General features: G+C 34.6%; 1 protein-coding gene across 1 annotated transcript; it reads right to left on the minus strand.

The window, feature by feature from the left end:
• Positions 1–4,447: 4,447 nt before the first annotated feature.
• On the minus strand, positions 4,448–16,763 carry LOC109088160 (neuronal acetylcholine receptor subunit beta-2). The gene is made up of 7 exons (XM_042712428.1): positions 15,957–16,763; positions 11,469–11,614; positions 10,172–10,216; positions 9,800–9,909; positions 6,649–7,594; positions 5,955–6,097; positions 4,448–5,749 (listed from the first exon to the last, which is right to left on the minus strand). Exons 1-7 carry the CDS (start codon positions 16,018–16,020, stop codon positions 5,734–5,736), a joined length of 1,470 nt encoding a protein of 489 aa, XP_042568362.1. The 5' UTR covers positions 16,021–16,763; the 3' UTR covers positions 4,448–5,733.
• Positions 16,764–17,187: the final 424 nt, after the last annotated feature.

The following is a 17,187-nucleotide window of genomic DNA, read 5'->3' on the forward strand; positions in this document are numbered from 1 at the left end:
GAACAACATTACACTGCAAACATGCATACTGAGACAAAGACAAATACAGTCTTGCAACTACATAATACAGTGACTCTGAGTCCTTTGCCTCAAGTATCGCCAGACTTTAACCAGCTTACAGGAAGCACAGAGGCCACCATGACTTTTACTGGCTGTGACAGTCAAAGGATGAAGTGGATTTCCTCTTTTTGTCTCCTTTTCTTCTACCTCACTCACTCTTTTTCTTCTTGCCATGGGCTACTGGAGAGAACCAGATCACCATGAAAGGTTTATGGACAGTGAGGCATATGTAAAGAGATGTGCTCATAGTGACTTGCATGAGTTTGTCTAGTATTTTTTTTAATGTTTTGTTTTGGCTTATCTTAAATGTATCCTTCATGCAAAAATTTAAATTCTGTCATGTTTTCCCCTCATGTCTTTCCAACATGTATGATTGCTTTCTTCTGTGGACAACATGGAACAACATGAGGGTGAGTAAATGATGACAGAATTTTTATTTTTGGGTGAACTATCTCTTTAAAGGAGGAAGAGAGAGATTACAGTTGAGCAAAACATTTAGTATTTCTTAAACTTCAGCCATTTATATATTTCATTTTTACAACATTTAAAACTCCTTTTTTTCTTTCTCACGTTTTCAAATCACAAAACGTGCGTTGAACAAATTTTGGCTTCTGCACTTTTCAAGTGTGTTTTTGTATAGATTTTGTTGTTACACCCTTTTCTCAGACTGTGACTTTAAATCTTAAAATATGATAACTTATGGTAAATATATTAGATATATTAATTGTATATATTAATTTTATTAAAACTAAGCTATTGCACTATTTGCAATGAAAATGATTTACTGTATAAAGAAACATCTACAAGTAAAAACAATTTACAATCAACATGTAATTTTGTCAAATTATGCAAAAGCTGTGAAAATTGTCATTTATGATGCTAAAATTCGGTGTATTTTTGATGTGTAAAATTCTAGCTATGAATTTAGCTTAGGCAAGATATAAATGTAGTCAGTCATTTTATTATAAAAATGTTTGAAATGCCATTCCCATCACAGAATGATATTAAAAACAATCGTTTGAGATGTGGTGGAAATAATACTGGTAGAAATCTCTAAAAAATGGTGAAAAAATTCAATTAAATAAACCATTTAAAGATTATAAAGATAAGTCACAAGCTACACCCACATATGCATGACATTTAAATGGAGACATGATTCATTTTGAATTTGAGTACATAATACTTCCTGAATTAAAATAAGGTTTTTTTTTTCAATCAAGCAGCAATACTGCAAAAGGGCAGCAATTATCCAATCAAAGCAAGCCTGTAAATTTGACCTTGTGATTGTAGACTAAAGAGTCCTAATAGAGTGTCCTTGTGTGCTGTTTTGAAATGACAGCTATGTGTGGTTAGTGTTATTTTTAATCTTCAATGGCAGCAAGAGTGATCAAACGCATGCACAGTCTCTCCATAAGCCTCTGGGGACGTGCGACCTTAAGACAATATTTAATGAGAGATATCTGGGAGAGGCTCACAAGCTAATGAAATAATGTGTGTGTGTGTGTGTGTGTGTGTGTGTGTGTGTGTGTGTGTGTGTGTGTGTGTGTGTGTGTGTGTGTGTGTGTGTGTGTGTGTGTGCGCGTTGCATAGGTTCCTCAGATTACCCCTTTCTACTGGTATTTATAGTTTCCTCTGTCACATGCTTTCTTTATTTTTTCTCTCTTTCTCGTCCTCTCTCACGCTCAACATTTTAAGATGGGCAGTGTTCCACAGCAAAACAACACGCAAAGAGCCGTCTGGCAAATCTGCAGAAGACTGGTTTGACTAAAGGGCCAAGCAGTTTGCACTGATAATTCTGGCGAAACAAGCCCAGAAATGCAAACACTCGACCAAAGCAAACATTCTGGAATAATCTAAAGAGCTCTGGAGGCTTTGTGAACTTTTATACACTTAGTGAGAGTCTTTAATTCCTTTTATCATCTATCTATTTTCTATCAGCTATCATCTATCTATGTTTACATTTGGTTGTATTTTTACAGAAATTTCTGTATATTTTGTGAGAGTATATTTTCAAACATAGTTTAAAAAACTATTAGGTCAAACTATTGCAAGTGATAAAAATGTAATTGTGCAAACATAATATAAAAATCTAACTGTGCATTGAGCCAAAAAGTTAAAAACAAAATAAAAAGAAATCCCTAAAAAAGTATGACCTTGTTTCAAGGTCATATCCCCAACACACAAATTTATACTATGTTTAGATATTAAACACTCATAAATCTGTATTCTTTGTTATTATTATTAGTATCATCATCATCACTTATATTGTATTGAAAACAAACAAATGCATCCCTCCTTTCTCCACATTTCTGAATGCACCAGTGCATATGTGAGAATCTGACAGTAAATATGAGAGACATCGATATCTCAGCACGCTATAGGCATTTCTGCTGATCAGCAGCATTGCAGACAACAGCAACCGTCTCTGCTGAGGCAATGAAGTTTCCACCATGTTAAATCTTCCCCCCGACATCATCGCTATGGGCAGCTGAAAATATATGTGCAAATAAAAATAAATAAATATATAAATAGGCCTGACAGCTCTCAACTCTGGACAAATAACATATTTCATGGATTTTCTTTCATTCCTCTTATTTTACGGCCACAGTTCTCTCATATCGCTCTAATTGTCTCCTTATTTCAAATCATTTTTAGATTTTTTTTAAATGCATATTTACCACAGGAACAGCTTCTTGTGATGCTTCTCAAGATGTTATGAATACATGAAAGAGATTTAAACAGTACATCATGATGTTTTATGTCCACTCTGAGAAGTGGAGAGGAATACTATAAGCATGACTCTAAAGAATTCATTTATGAACAACTGAAGTAATGAATGTCATTCATGGATACACACACATACACACACTTGGAAAATTTCAAGGGTGAAAAAAGAAGAGAATAGTTTAAATTTCTAGAGAAAAGCTAAATTGTGAAGGTGAGGACAGCTTTGAAGCATTACGGTCTGCTTTTGGCCTTTGTCTCATTGGTTCAAATGCTGATGCCAATTTTCTCTCAGATGGTTAATTTGTGGTGCCTTATGGCAGGGATCCAAGCATTGCATTCTCGCAAATTCAAGGATCATTAGAAATACATTTAGGCATTTTCCTAGCATAGTGAGACAGTTTTCGGTAACAAAGGCTACATCCAGATAGCATCACTACTTACATTGTAGGTGCATTTCAGTAAGAACACCAGTTATTCCTGCAAGACAGACCTTGAAAAAATCTCATATTCCATTCGAATTCTAGTGCTTTAACTTTATAAAGCCTACTACTGTATCATATTTGATACACAAAACTCTGATGCCTTCTAAATTATCTCTATGATCTAAACTTTGTGCACAAACTACTACATGCCTTCTGTCGTCTGATTGACGGTTTATATATATTTGAGGTCTCAAATTCTGAAAAGTTCCCCCTTTAGGTTTTGGTATGCATGCCTTTTTGCTGTTAAATATTTAATGATTTTCATAAAGTACACGTAAGAATAAATGTTATATTATTAGTAGTATTTCAAATTGAGCACTTACTGGACTGAACCAAGGTTTACTTGATTATCCATATATTATATTTTATTTATTTTAGAGACATCATGTTACAATCAAATGCATGTTTTGAGGACTGATTATTACTACATCTCTTAATCATTATTGTTTTGCATTGCATTATATGTTTTTCAACTGATATTTATATGCATACACATATATATATATAATATATATATATATATATATATATATATATATATATATATATATATATATATATATATATATATATGCATTATTATTCATATATATATATTTATATTATATATATAATTGTATTAATACTATAGGTAATTTTAATAATGTAGTTACACATTCATGGTAGTATTTAAAATGATAAAGCTCTACCTTTCGTCATTACCACTTGAAGGATTTATCCCTCTACAGGGAATATGAGTGACATGGGGAAGGCTGCTTTAAAACGGATGCACATCCATGTCTTAGTGGTTTCCATAGCAATGGAATATTTTCCATGCTAATGTCAGAAGAAAGATTAGCGAAAGCATCTACATTCATTATGCTACCCAGTGCATGTTACTGTAGTATCAGTTAAAAGGGTAAAACTTATACGTGTTGATACCTCAGACACATAGACATTTTCAAAGAGATAAGCACTACGGTGTGTATCATATAATATATAAACCAAATATCAATAATGAAAGATTGTCTACGAGGAATCGTGCATTTGTGTACACTTGTATATGGACACTCTCAATTCAAAGATGCAGTATAAAAATTGAATGTGCAATAAAAGAAATACAAAGAAACAGAAAATGCAGAAATAAAAAAACTGCTCACACATGAAAAGCAACACTGAAAGAAATGAAGGAAAAAAGATTTATTGCATTATTTTTATAATTACAATGCTTATTTTGAAAAGTCTATTGATCATACTTTTGTGATGGTGAAGTGGTCAATCACAGCATGAAACTGTATTTTTAAGGCAATTAAAATGTGATTCAGTTCCGGAAAACCACCTACAGCCATTAATCAAACGTTCATATCAAATAATACTGAGTGAACTACAGTTTGTGTCAATGCATTTGTGTGAGGTCAAGCAAGAAGGAGAAAAAACGTCTTAGAAAATTAGTCCTTGCATCAAGGTCTCTGATAATCATCCTGCTCTTGAAACCCTGTAAACCTTCTTGAAAAAATATAAAAGTGAACACTACATAAACCATATAAATTTTATAGTTTTACAACAATTTGGCTGCAAAGATGACAGCTGACAGCTATAATATAACGCTATTATTGTTCAAATGAGAAACTCTTAAAGGTGCAGTATGTAATTTTGAGCTAGTAGTTCAAATAAGTACTTCAGTCCAAATTCAAAATATTGTTTCTCCGGTCCCTCCTCCTCAGACTCGACGCTCAGATTGAGAACATGCAACAGGAACAAACGCAACTGACAACTGTAGCATTGCTTTTCAGAGAAACAAGTATGTTAAGCATGTTTCCTAAATATCTGAAAATCTTTTAAGGTATTTGTATGCTTTACTACAGTCAAAAAATTAAATACAGCAACTTTAATTAAAGAAACAGGATCATTGGTTTATAGCTTTGAGACTGTTTGTCATGTGACACACAGAAGGAATTCACTATGAAGGATCAGAACCAGCAGATGTGTTTATCTGCATCTAAAGGAATTATGCAAATTGAGTAATGGCTTATTTTACGGCTGATTATAACACTCTACTCCAGTTAATCATCATTTGATAATTTACTGCTACCATGAGCAGTAGAAAATGTAAACAAATATCTGTTTTACATACATAGTGTTTACAGCCAGCTTTCTGTGGGCAATAATAGCGCAACGTTAATTGTACCAGACACACAACACTCACTTTTTGAATACACATGCTATAAGAAGCCTAATTTGCATAGAAAGGCAGTTTGCAAAAAACAAAAAGAATTAATACAAATGCACAATGCTGCTTAAACTGTATTGCGGGTGGTTTGTGTATAAAATTCATAAGTTTGCGCTGAAACACCATACGCTAATGCAACGGTTTAGTGAATTCGCCCCACAATGGTTCTGTTCTGCTGAACATTAATGTGGATATGTGTTTGTGATATGTCAAAGCTGGTACGCCCCAAAGTCACAGGATCACACAGCAGATATTTTAGAAATCCCCATATCTGCAAATGGGAAAGAGAAGAATATGATGGGAAAAGGCAGGGAGGGACAGAGAGAAGCAGAAGCATCAGTAAACTTTAACACATCGAAGGTGACACTATTGTTAAATGCAGAAGAAGTTTACCAAACTCTGGAAGGCACTTGCCTCCAACCACTCCTCTATCATGAATTAAAGAGAAGGAGTATAGAAAGAAAGACGTGACTCACTCTTCCTCTGCCACGGGGATGTTGTAGCTCTGAAAGAGAGGCTGAACAAAGAGTCCGAGTGTGCCGACGACACACACCAGGATAAAAATCCAGAGGAAGAGCCGGTCGATCACCATGGCTACATACTTCCAGTCCTCAATGATCTGCAAGAAAAAAACTGACCTTAAACTTACTTAAATATTCATTACCACTACATATATTCATAGACATGGGGGAGGTCCATTAATGATTCTTTTAGTATTTGATTTAATTTACAAAATATGTGACGATTCCAATAATACATAATTATAAATATATGCTTACACGTTACAGTTTTAAGAGGCAGCATAATTTTAATATAATAATTTGCATATTAAACAGCATATAAAATTTAAAAAATTGTACTGTCAAAATTCATAATATGCATCTTGAACTCTTATTGATAGTTGTAAGCTGTGTGTGTTTGATTCATTAAAAAGAACCGACTCATAAGAGTCATTTGTTTGGGAATCAGATTACACCGATTGTGCTGCATGTTTTTTGATTCACTAAAATAAACCGACTCATAAGAGTCATTTATTCGGGAATCAGATTACACCGATTGTGCTTCATGTTTTTTGATTCACTAAAAAGAACCGACTCATAAGAGTCATTTGTTCGGGAATCAGATTACAACGGTTGTGCTTCATGTTTAAAATACAAAACCACATCTCACCCCTTCATCATCATCCTCAAACTTCATATGTTCTGCAATGAACCTCACACCCTCTATGGCCTCATCCACATCTTGGTCGTGCCTGACTTTCACTCTCTGCCTGAACTCCGACCCCTCAGGGAGGTCGCCGACCCTCCAGGCCCCGCACACATGCCCAGGGTCATCACTTAAGAAGAATGAGTCTCCATCCAGATGAGATGAGAATGATTTCCGTTGATGTTTCCGTCGAAACCTTTCCCGTACATTAGACTTTCCAGGCCGTCGCATCAGAAGGAAAGCAGGAAGCTTATGAAGAAACACACGCTTGACCCACTCGGGCATGTGGTGTGTTGATGGAGAACGGTGGTGCACGTTGAGCACACACACGCTCGTCACAATAGAAAATGTGACCAGCACCATCGTAAACATCAGATACTTCCCTATTAATGGAACAGCCAATGATGTTGGTGGAACGATCTTCGATATCAGCAGCAGAAACACAGTAAGAGCCAGAAGAACCGACATACAGAGTGTTATCTTCTCTCCACAGTCTGAAGGGAGGTAGAAAACCAGAATTGCGAGAGAAGTGATGAGGACGCATGGAATGATGAGGTTAATCGTGTAGAAGAGAGGTTTGCGTTTAATCACAAAGTCGTATGTGATATCCAGATATTTGAGGTCATTGGGGTCTTCGTTTTTTCTGCCAGGGAGCGACACAATATCCCATTCGCCGCTGGGTGTGTAGTCATCACGACTGGCAAAATCAGACGTCAAGACAAGATCGAGTTCTGTGCGGTCATAGGTCCAAGAACGAAATTTAAGCGTGCAGTTCTGTTGATCGAAAGGGAAGTTACGGACTTCTATAGCACAGGCGCTCTTGTAGATGGCAGGAGGGAGCCAGAAAATATCCCCAGTGTTGGAGACAACGGCATTGCAGTAAAATGATACTTCATATACACCATCAGCACTGTAAGAAAAAAGAATATTATAAATATCAATCAACTGTATTCTGTGTATTCCTAAAGAGCAAAAAGGAAGTTACACTGGGAAAATGTATGCAGTTCTAAATGCATTCTACATTTTTTCTATATTTATTTAAATAAGTTAAATGTATTCTGTGTATTCTGTGCAGGCTGTATAGTGTGTATGTTTATATATATATATATATTATATTATATTATATTTGTATTTTCTGTAAATATATTTATACAAAACAAAAAAATATGTAAATAATTTTTTTTTTCTAAATAACATTTATTTTCTAAAACAAATTAATGTGTTAAAAATGTGCTGTTATACCCACTATTTAGACAAAAATTTAAGATGCAATTTTATTTATTTATTAGTACATACATTTTTTACACAATGATTGTGGTTAATCTCATGATTTCATGAAAATTAAATTATAAAAATATCAAATTTATACATTTTTTACACAATGATTGTGGTTAATCTCATGATTTCATGAAAATTAAATTATAAAAATATCAAATTTGGTTAAATGACTAAATGTAAAGGGTTAGGTGTGTGTGTGTGTAAATGTGTGTGTGTGTGTGTCACTTTGTGTGTGTGTGTGTTGTGTGTGTGTGTGTGTGTGTGTGTGTGTGTGTGTGTGTGTGTGTGTGTGTGTGTGTGTGGTTAACTCAATCCATAGCCCCCATTTAAAAAAAAAAAACAAGTATATGAGATGCTGAGAACGCCTCTTCATCACTCACAGTTCCTGATTAGTATGCATTAATTAACAGATCTTTAATCCAGGATCTCTCTCCCTCTGTGCCCTTGAAAAATTATTAGTGTACATCTTTTCAATTAAAATTATCAAAGAAGTACAATGCTAATTTTAGCAAAGGATTACATGCACCAGTGTCTCTTTACATGTAGAAGTACCTCTTAAGAAAATGAAAGTCTCATCCCACCCAATTCATCCATTTAAGCAATGAACATGCGCAAATGCATCCCTTATTTTTATCTACTAAAACAGAGGTTATATAACGCATATTGCTTCCACTAGGAACAACCATCTGACCTAGATCAAACACTTTAAACATTTTGCTTGTCATTCATATTTTTTTTCTTCGTTCTTCCGAGCTTCGTCAAGAGCGTAGACGTGAATGACATGAAACAACAGCAACAAGGGAGGAGACTGCTCTTACTTTTGGCATAATTATCCAGTCTTGTGGAACAGTGACAGCTTGCTTGTTGTATTGAGTTTGACACTAAACACTGCTGTACATCAAAGTCTCACAACATCCCAAAAGTTTACAAGGCCCATGGCCTTAATAAGAACTGAAAAAAGCTGCAAAAATGAAGTTAGTGTGGTACTAACTAACTGTTTTTCTTTTCAAAGCTACTGCTCCAAGCTATTCCAAATAAAACATTAATTTATCAAACGTTATAATACACATATAAGACTTGCGTAACTATACTGAATGAAAGTATGTATCAGTGCTTAACAATGAGGATGTTATATTATATATATATATTTATATACAGTTACATATAATTTATAATCATATATTTATAGCAAATATAAATAAAATAAATTGCTAAAAATAAAAATTCTTTATTTTGTAGTGTGATCAGTGAAAATAAACATCTGAACTTTTCAACCAATAGAAAATCATACAGTCATATTATGCTCATATTGTCATTCAAAATATAGGGTCAGTACTATTATCAGTACTTTATTTTTTAGAAATTAATACTTTTATTACTTTTAAAGAAAATAATTGCACTTTTAAATATTAAATATTATAAAAAGTGACATTAAAAGTGACTTTTTTTCTATCAGTCAAAGAATCCTAGGAAAAATTATGGTTTTCACAAAAATATTAATAAAAATAATTGTTTTCAGAATGATTTAGAATGATTTCTGAAGGATCATGTTACACCAAAGATTCACTGAAGACTGAAAATTCAGCTTTGATCACAGGGATAAATTACATTTTACAACATAATCACATAGAAAACAAGTTATTTTAATTTGAAATATTATTTCACAATATTTCTAATTTTTCAGAATTTATGATCAAATAAATGCAGCCATGGTGAGCAGAAGAGACCTTTATAAGAAATTAAAAATTTTACTGAGCCCAAACTTTTGAATACACGTCTTTAAACAATATATATGTGCTAATGGTATATAAATGCACTGGTCACAGTTATGGCATACTTGTTATAGAGTACTATATCAGGAAGCCAGATGTGCTGTGATGGTATTCGTAGTTTTTTGATGCCCTCATACTCATTCGGGTCCCACACCAGTCTGTAGTCAGTCCACTCCTACAGAGAGAGTAAAATGTGGTTAAAATTGTTCAAATTGGGTGAGACAATGTACCAGAATTGATACCAAACACATTAAATGCATTCACTTGGTTAAACAGGATTTTCCATCACTTTTAGAAATGACCTAAAAGTGAACTGTAATTGAATTACAACTCAAATCTGCCACACGCAGTGAGTGCACTCATGTGTTTGACAGCTGATTTGACTGTGTTTTATAACACTATCCAGATGAGTGCACAGGCATAGCAGGTGAGCGTACCTGAGTCAGCCACACATTCGTCGTCATGATTTGTTCCCTCTCGTTCTATAAAAAGAGCAGAACATTGCATGTAACAGCGAAAAGTGAATAGATGATGAGATCAGGACATGACACAATCCAGACTCTAACCTGCAATCACCCGTGTGAGCACTAACACTGAGTTCTATCCGGAAACGACACGACAGGGTTACAGCATCACTGTCCTCATTGACAGTGAAAGTCAGTCAGAATTTATTTGCTCTTTAATATACAGCTGTGTGAAGTGTGAATGTACCTTAAGTCTCTAATGTGTCATGGGTATGTTACTGCTGCACCACGGCTCTAATGCAATTGTGTGCTTGTGACATTAAATACACCATTTATACACACACACACAAACACACACACACAATTGTATGCAAAATGCCTTAAAAATTAATTATTGAAATATCAAATATTTTAACTTTATTTAAATATTAAATATTAGCTATAAAGTTTGAGTCAGAAAGAAACTGATATTTTTATTCAGCATTTTTATTTCTGTTCATCAAAGAATTCTGATGGGAAAAAAACACTTTCTACACATTTCTAACATTTCGAAATGTTTCTCGAGCAGCAAATCAGCATATTAGAATGATTTCTGATGGATCACGTGACACTGAAGACTGGAGTAATGATGCTGAAAATTCAGCTTTGACATTACAGAAAAAAAAATCTAAATGTAAAGTAGAAAAGAGTTATTTAAAATTGTAATAATATTTCACAATATTACTGTTTCTTATCAAATAAATGCAGCCTTGTTAAACGTAAGAGTCTTCTTAGCATGCATATGACTATCATATTGGCTGTTTATAAAGCACATATTAATGCATTATTCTGCATATTCTGACCTTATTTTAGAGCCCTAATCCACCTCATACCTAAACTTAACAGCTACCTCACTAACTATTAATAAGCAGCAAATTAGGAGTTTGTTCAGGGAAAACATTTAGTTAATAGTTAATATGTGTTCCCTATTCTAAAGTGTAAAGTGACTCCACACTTTTAAACAGAAATGTATCTAACATTTATATTTAAGACATTTAGCAGACACTCTTACAAAAAAGTTTCATATACAGTATATGTTAGGTCATGAGTTCATATATATTTATAATGCTGATATCACACATATATTTTAATAGCTCACACAAGGCAGGTGTGTTTGTTTAGAGTTGAAGCTACACTCTGTGAAACAGTAGACCTCGAGGGCCAGAGCTGCCCACCTCTGCTCGAATATATTGTGTTTGCCGTGTGTGTATACTGTATGAGACAAACTTACCACACTAATGAGCTGTGCAAGAGAGACTTTGATGCCAATAGTGACCTGCTGACTCTTATTGACCGCAGGACGGATAAGTTTATTGTAACGCTCAGGACCGAGCAGAAAATCTACCAGCCTCTCCTCAGCATCAGCAGCAAGACACCCTAAAATACACAAACACACACAATACATGCTAAATGCCTTTTTTTTCTGTTAAAGGTGTCATATTATTAGGAATTGTTTGTGAAATTTATTGGCGATTTCTGTGTAATATATCTATAACTACATCTATCTATCTATCTATCTATCTATCTATCTATCTATCTATGTATGCATGTGTGTGTATTTATGTGTGTGTATATATATATATATATATATTATTTATTTATATATATATCTTTTAAGTTTTTTAGTGTATTACTGTATGTTTGTTTGTTGATAAAAGAAAGTATTTTAGTGACTATTTTTGTGATCAATGTGAGTGTGCTGATGGATTTTTGACATAGAGACATACGATTTTCACATTTTCCTTGATCAAAGATGTTGTAAAAGTAAAAACAGGTCATTCAGAAATCCTTGGATTTCTGACATTTGACTTCAAAAGTCTGGGCTGCACATTTCTGAGCAGATTATTGTGTTAACTGTATCTATAAATTACTATAAATAAACTAAATTATGACTGCTTTGCCAAAAAAAAAAAATAATTAAATAATAATAATAATAATAATAATAATAATAATAATAATAATAATATGAAGAAGAATTAGTGAATCACAACAGAGAAAAATGACATTTAAAAAAATGTGTATAAACAATTTTCACCCTGAAAGTAAAAATGGCAAGTAATACATTGTATCAAATGTGAAATTTTGAAGACGAAAATCTGAAAGTATTTTCTGGTAAAACATACTCCAATAATCTTGTCTTATATGATCCCTTCTAGACTGTTCTAGCTTTGCATCTAGTGTCTGTTTGACAAAACCTTTTTAAATGGTCTTTAAATGTCAAACAAACATCAAAAGACATTAAAGTTATAAAGCAGTGCTATCTCCTACAGTTTTTATAGTTCTGGAGTTTTTGAGAAAATCATGAAAAGGTCAGAAGTGTCTGCTAAGCTGCATGTAATCTGCTTTCACTGCAGAGCAAAAAAACACAAACATGTCAGAATCATTTTTCTCTGCATCTTATCCCATCATAACTCATAAGCCCACCAATGCTGTGGAGGGGGTGTGCTAATGACATGGCAAAACAATGACTTGCCAAGCTGGTAGCAACACACACAGACACAGACACACACGTCATTTCCTCCCCACTGCATGTGGGATAAGATCTCCAGTGACTGCGCTCCTCCTCTCAAAACAGAATACTGACAAACACACACACACACCTAGTTCCCGTCATGAATCCAAGACTGTGTCAGACTCAGCTGGTATGATCTGGGAAGACACACACACCTTTGAGCTTCTGTGGCTATGCTGAGCTTTAGTCATTTTGCATGACTTGTCCCTTTAAGCAAAGCAAGGTCCTGATCCACTTCACATCAGTTTATGTGTGTGTTTGTGTGTAACTCAGTCCTCCAGGATTTTATACCCATGCAAAAGGCTCTGGAAAGACAATCAGTCCGTGACTATATGTGTGTGTCTGATCTAATACCTCTAATCTCAGACCCATCTGTGTGTGACCACCATATCTAGCTTAATGCTTCATCAGACAGACAAAACATCTGCAGCAGCATCTGACTCTAATATCCATTTTATTGGTTTTATCTATTTGCCATTCTTTCAATGTTTATATGAGCTGGAGTGGATTCAAATGCAGTAATAGACAGTACCAAAATGCGTTTACATGCTCGTTCTTAAGCCGATTATGCTTAATAAGCTGACAATGCACGTGGTCATGTAAAAGTGGTAACCTGTTTTCTTTTATCGGAGTAAGGTCATAAATGGCATAAGCATAAACCAGTCAACACAGGTAGTTTTTTGCCTTTTACCATGATTTTGCACATCATGTAGGCTGCCGCTACTGAAACTCGAACCTGCTACCTTTGTGTTACAAGTTTGACTCTCTAACCATTAAGCCACAGCTGCCCTGATGTATACAGTATCTTTGACTAACAATTTATTGACGCATAAGGCATGGGTCAATCTGAGCACTGACACTGCTGCTGTGTTATAGGGTGTTAGCCAGCTTTATATCATATTACCTAAAGTAGAGTGATGATCTTTAATTTTTTTTGATGTCATCAGTGATCTCATATTTACTTTTGAGCCTTGTAGATCATTTTCTTTTACCAAATTGTGCTACTCTTACATTAAGTAGGATAGTCCTTATATCTCTTTTGCTGCCTGTCTTCAGGTACACATTTTAATGCAGGTTTATACTTTTAAGTGCAGACTTATCTGCCTTATTTTTCAACGTGGAAGTAAGCCGTTTTCTGTGAATGTGCCAGACTTCTGGTTCATTAGCTGCTGTAGGGAAATAAGGAGAAGAACAACAACATGCAGGAAACGGTAAAACTGTTTGCACTACAAACCAGTGTGCTCATGATTAAGATAATACATTAAAATAACATTTTAAGACACAATAGTTTGCTTTTCAAGCTGCAGAACAAGCTGTTTTGTACAGCTAAAAATAGCTGGAAGTGGATGACACCGGAAGCCAGACACATTCATCTTACAAATGGCCGCGACCGCTCTTACGGGAAAAATAAGGTGGATAGAAAGGCTGAGTAAAAGAGACACACAGACATGCACAACAACTCTTGAAAGAGCTGATAATTAAAGATGAAAGATATCATACTGCTATAATTAACACACTATGTGTGTGTTTGTGGCTATTCAGCTAAGCTGTGATTTATGTGCATGTGACTGAACTGCTTGTGAAGAGGTTGTGTGTTTTTGTTATGCTTGCTCTGATGTTAATGGATGTCAGTGGAGGTTAAGTGCTCTCATCCCTCACATTATGTATAGGTCTTATTCCACAGCACTGTATAGTACTGTAATAACATTACACAGGCATAACCATAACCAAATGAGTATGTTCTGAGTGTGTTGGAAAATAACTTACCTGTACTGTTTACTCAAAGCTCTAAGTCTTACCAGTAATTCAATGGCCAATTCCTTGACATCATGGTTGCTGATTTGCACCTTTGCTTTTTACCTTATGTTTTTTTCCCCAATGTGCTGATGTAATTTAATGAAGATAGCAAATAAATCCAAATTACATGATATCTTTAATAGGTTATATCTGCACATCGATCGTAATCCTGTATTTTCGAATCTGTTACATATACAGTTGATCATTTTAAGATATAAATGTTGACAAATATATAGTCTTTCTGCCTGGTTGTGGACACTAGCAATCACAAAGAACAATATTTCTGAAAAAAAAACCACAATGCTTGTTATAAAATTAATCCAAAATCAATGCTTCTACAGAATTTCAGTATAAGAATCTAACTACTATCTATGGACTCTTAACAGTTTGGTGATGTTTGATTTAATTTAGCATGTAACTACAGAAAACATTTTATTTCTAAATGTATATTATTTATTGTACATTTATATCACAGTGCTTTGTGCATTAATAAAAAAATAGCAAGTGAAGTTTTTGTCCATTAATGTTGCATTTTATGTTTGTACTGTAATAACATTTGCTAAGGCCTTCCATTTACCTCTGTTTATACTTCCTTTACTTTCATGTTCTAAAACTGGAAATATGAAAAGAGTCTATGGTCATATGGCAACTTAAAAGTGAATAATCCAGCTCAAAAAACATCTTAACTTCAAATGTTTTTATACACAGGTGCTTTAAATGTTTATATATAATCATATATTTGTCTAAACCTACACAGACATATGGCATATGTGGTTAAATAATAATAATAATAATAATAATAATAATAAAATACAAAATAAATAAATAATCAAACTTGCATGGAACACAAAAGAAGTTATAAAGAATGTTCATGCTGTTCTCTTTTATGAAAGTGGATGGGGACCAAGTTCCGTCAAGCTTCAACAATTACACACACACACACACACACACACACACACACACACACACACACACAGAAAAAAGGATCATAAAAGCATCAAAAGTAGTTCTTACAACGCAGGAACTATATTTCAAGTCTTCTGGAGCAATATGGTAGATTTGCAGAGCATAAGATTCAAACTGTGAAAAATCACTATGACTTTCCTGAAGTTTCAGAAACACGGAAACCCAAAGAATAGTATTTGACCTCTTAATAAACAATGGACAAAATCTACTTAATCAACAAGTCTTCCACTATGCACATGTGTCCCACATGAACTCATGCATGCATTAGGAGAGAGAGAGAGAGAGAGTAAATAACACCATGTTACCGATGTCAGTAATAAAAAAATAATAATAATGCATGCTTAGTTGCTGTGCTGCTATTTCTGAATATCTGCCAAACAGCTATTTGACAAACCATTATAATAAAAAGCATTATATAAATACAAGTATGCAATAGCTTCTTACTTGTCACGCAGAGCCAAAGTAGGCAGAAACATATAAGCCACTTTGATGCCATCACGGAGACCATTACTCTCTCTCTCTCTCTTTCTGTCCCAGGTGAAGGTTCACAGTGATGTCCAGTCCACGGTCACTATCACCCTCCAGAGTCCCCCGTCCTCTCCAGGACGGGCGCTGTGGTGCTTTACCCTAGCCGAGGGTTATTCTCTGTGCTCCGGGCTTTACTCTTTCACTCTCAGCATTCAGCAGCCGTCTCTCAATCATCGACAGATGTTTTGCTCGCGTTAAGACAGTGTAGTGCTACTCCAGTGCGCCGAGAAAAGCGCGAGCCCGTCCACAGACTCCGGTCATATTACGCGCGCTTACATTTAAAGCGCGCTTAAGCCTTTCATCAGGTCAGTACGCATGTCTTAACGAAAAAGAAACGCCGGTGTTGCGAACATGTTTCCCAACAACAAGAAAACAAATGACAGTAGACTCCGGGTCCAGGAAAACTTTTAAGCGATGAAGCGCGAGAACTGACACGATGGGACTGTTCGATCTCCCACACACGTCTGCTTTTTAAAGCTCACATACTTAGGCAATGGCAATATTGTTATATTGTTGCACTATCATTTAATGTATTCCTGGCTGAGTGATCTTCAGATGCAGTGCAGGGATCTGTGAGAACAGTGATACATTCTCATATGGGACTCCAGAAGAACCATGTGACAGATTGCGCCATTTCTGTGCGAGGTACAGGAAACAGTTCATAACAGGCAATTTGATTAAACATTTAATATATTATAGAAGTTTCATTTTTTTTCTATCTATCTATCTATCTATCTATCTATCTATCTATCTATCTATCTATCTATCTATCTATCTATCTATCTATTTTATTTCCAAGGTTTATTTCCACTTTTTTTTTCTTTCAGATGCAGAAGCAGATGCTGTTAGACCCTATTTAGGGGTCATCTTTCATCTCAGTCCACCAAAAATCTATAGCCTAATGAACTTAGTCATCAGCAGACTCAAAAATATGATTATTATTAGCAGGTTCAATAAGCTATGTTAGGTTTTTACTCTGAATTCTCCCCTTATCAATCATTAAAGGGTTAGTTCACCTAAAAATAAAAATTCTGTTATAGTTTCTGTTATCAGGTTGTTTCAAATCCATAAGTCTACTGAATATATTTTTTTACGAAACCTGAGAGATCTCTGTCCCTCCATTAAAAGTCTATTCCAACTTTGATAA

The sequence above is a fragment of the Cyprinus carpio genome, chromosome A1 (genome assembly GCF_018340385.1).
Source record: "Cyprinus carpio isolate SPL01 chromosome A1, ASM1834038v1, whole genome shotgun sequence".
Taxonomy (NCBI): domain Eukaryota; kingdom Metazoa; phylum Chordata; class Actinopteri; order Cypriniformes; family Cyprinidae; genus Cyprinus; species Cyprinus carpio.

Coding starts and splice junctions, on each gene's coding strand:
- LOC109088160 (XM_042712428.1), bottom strand. CDS start 16,020: ATGGTCTCCGTGATGGCATCAAAGTGGCTTATATGTTTCTGCCTACTT. Junction 9,910..10,171: donor CGAATGTGTGGCTGACTCAG/GTACGCTCACCT, acceptor CTCTCTCTGTAG/GAGTGGACTGACTACAGACT. Junction 6,098..6,648: donor TTGAGGATGATGATGAAGGG/GTGAGATGTGGT, acceptor TTTTTCTTGCAG/ATCATTGAGGACTGGAAGTA.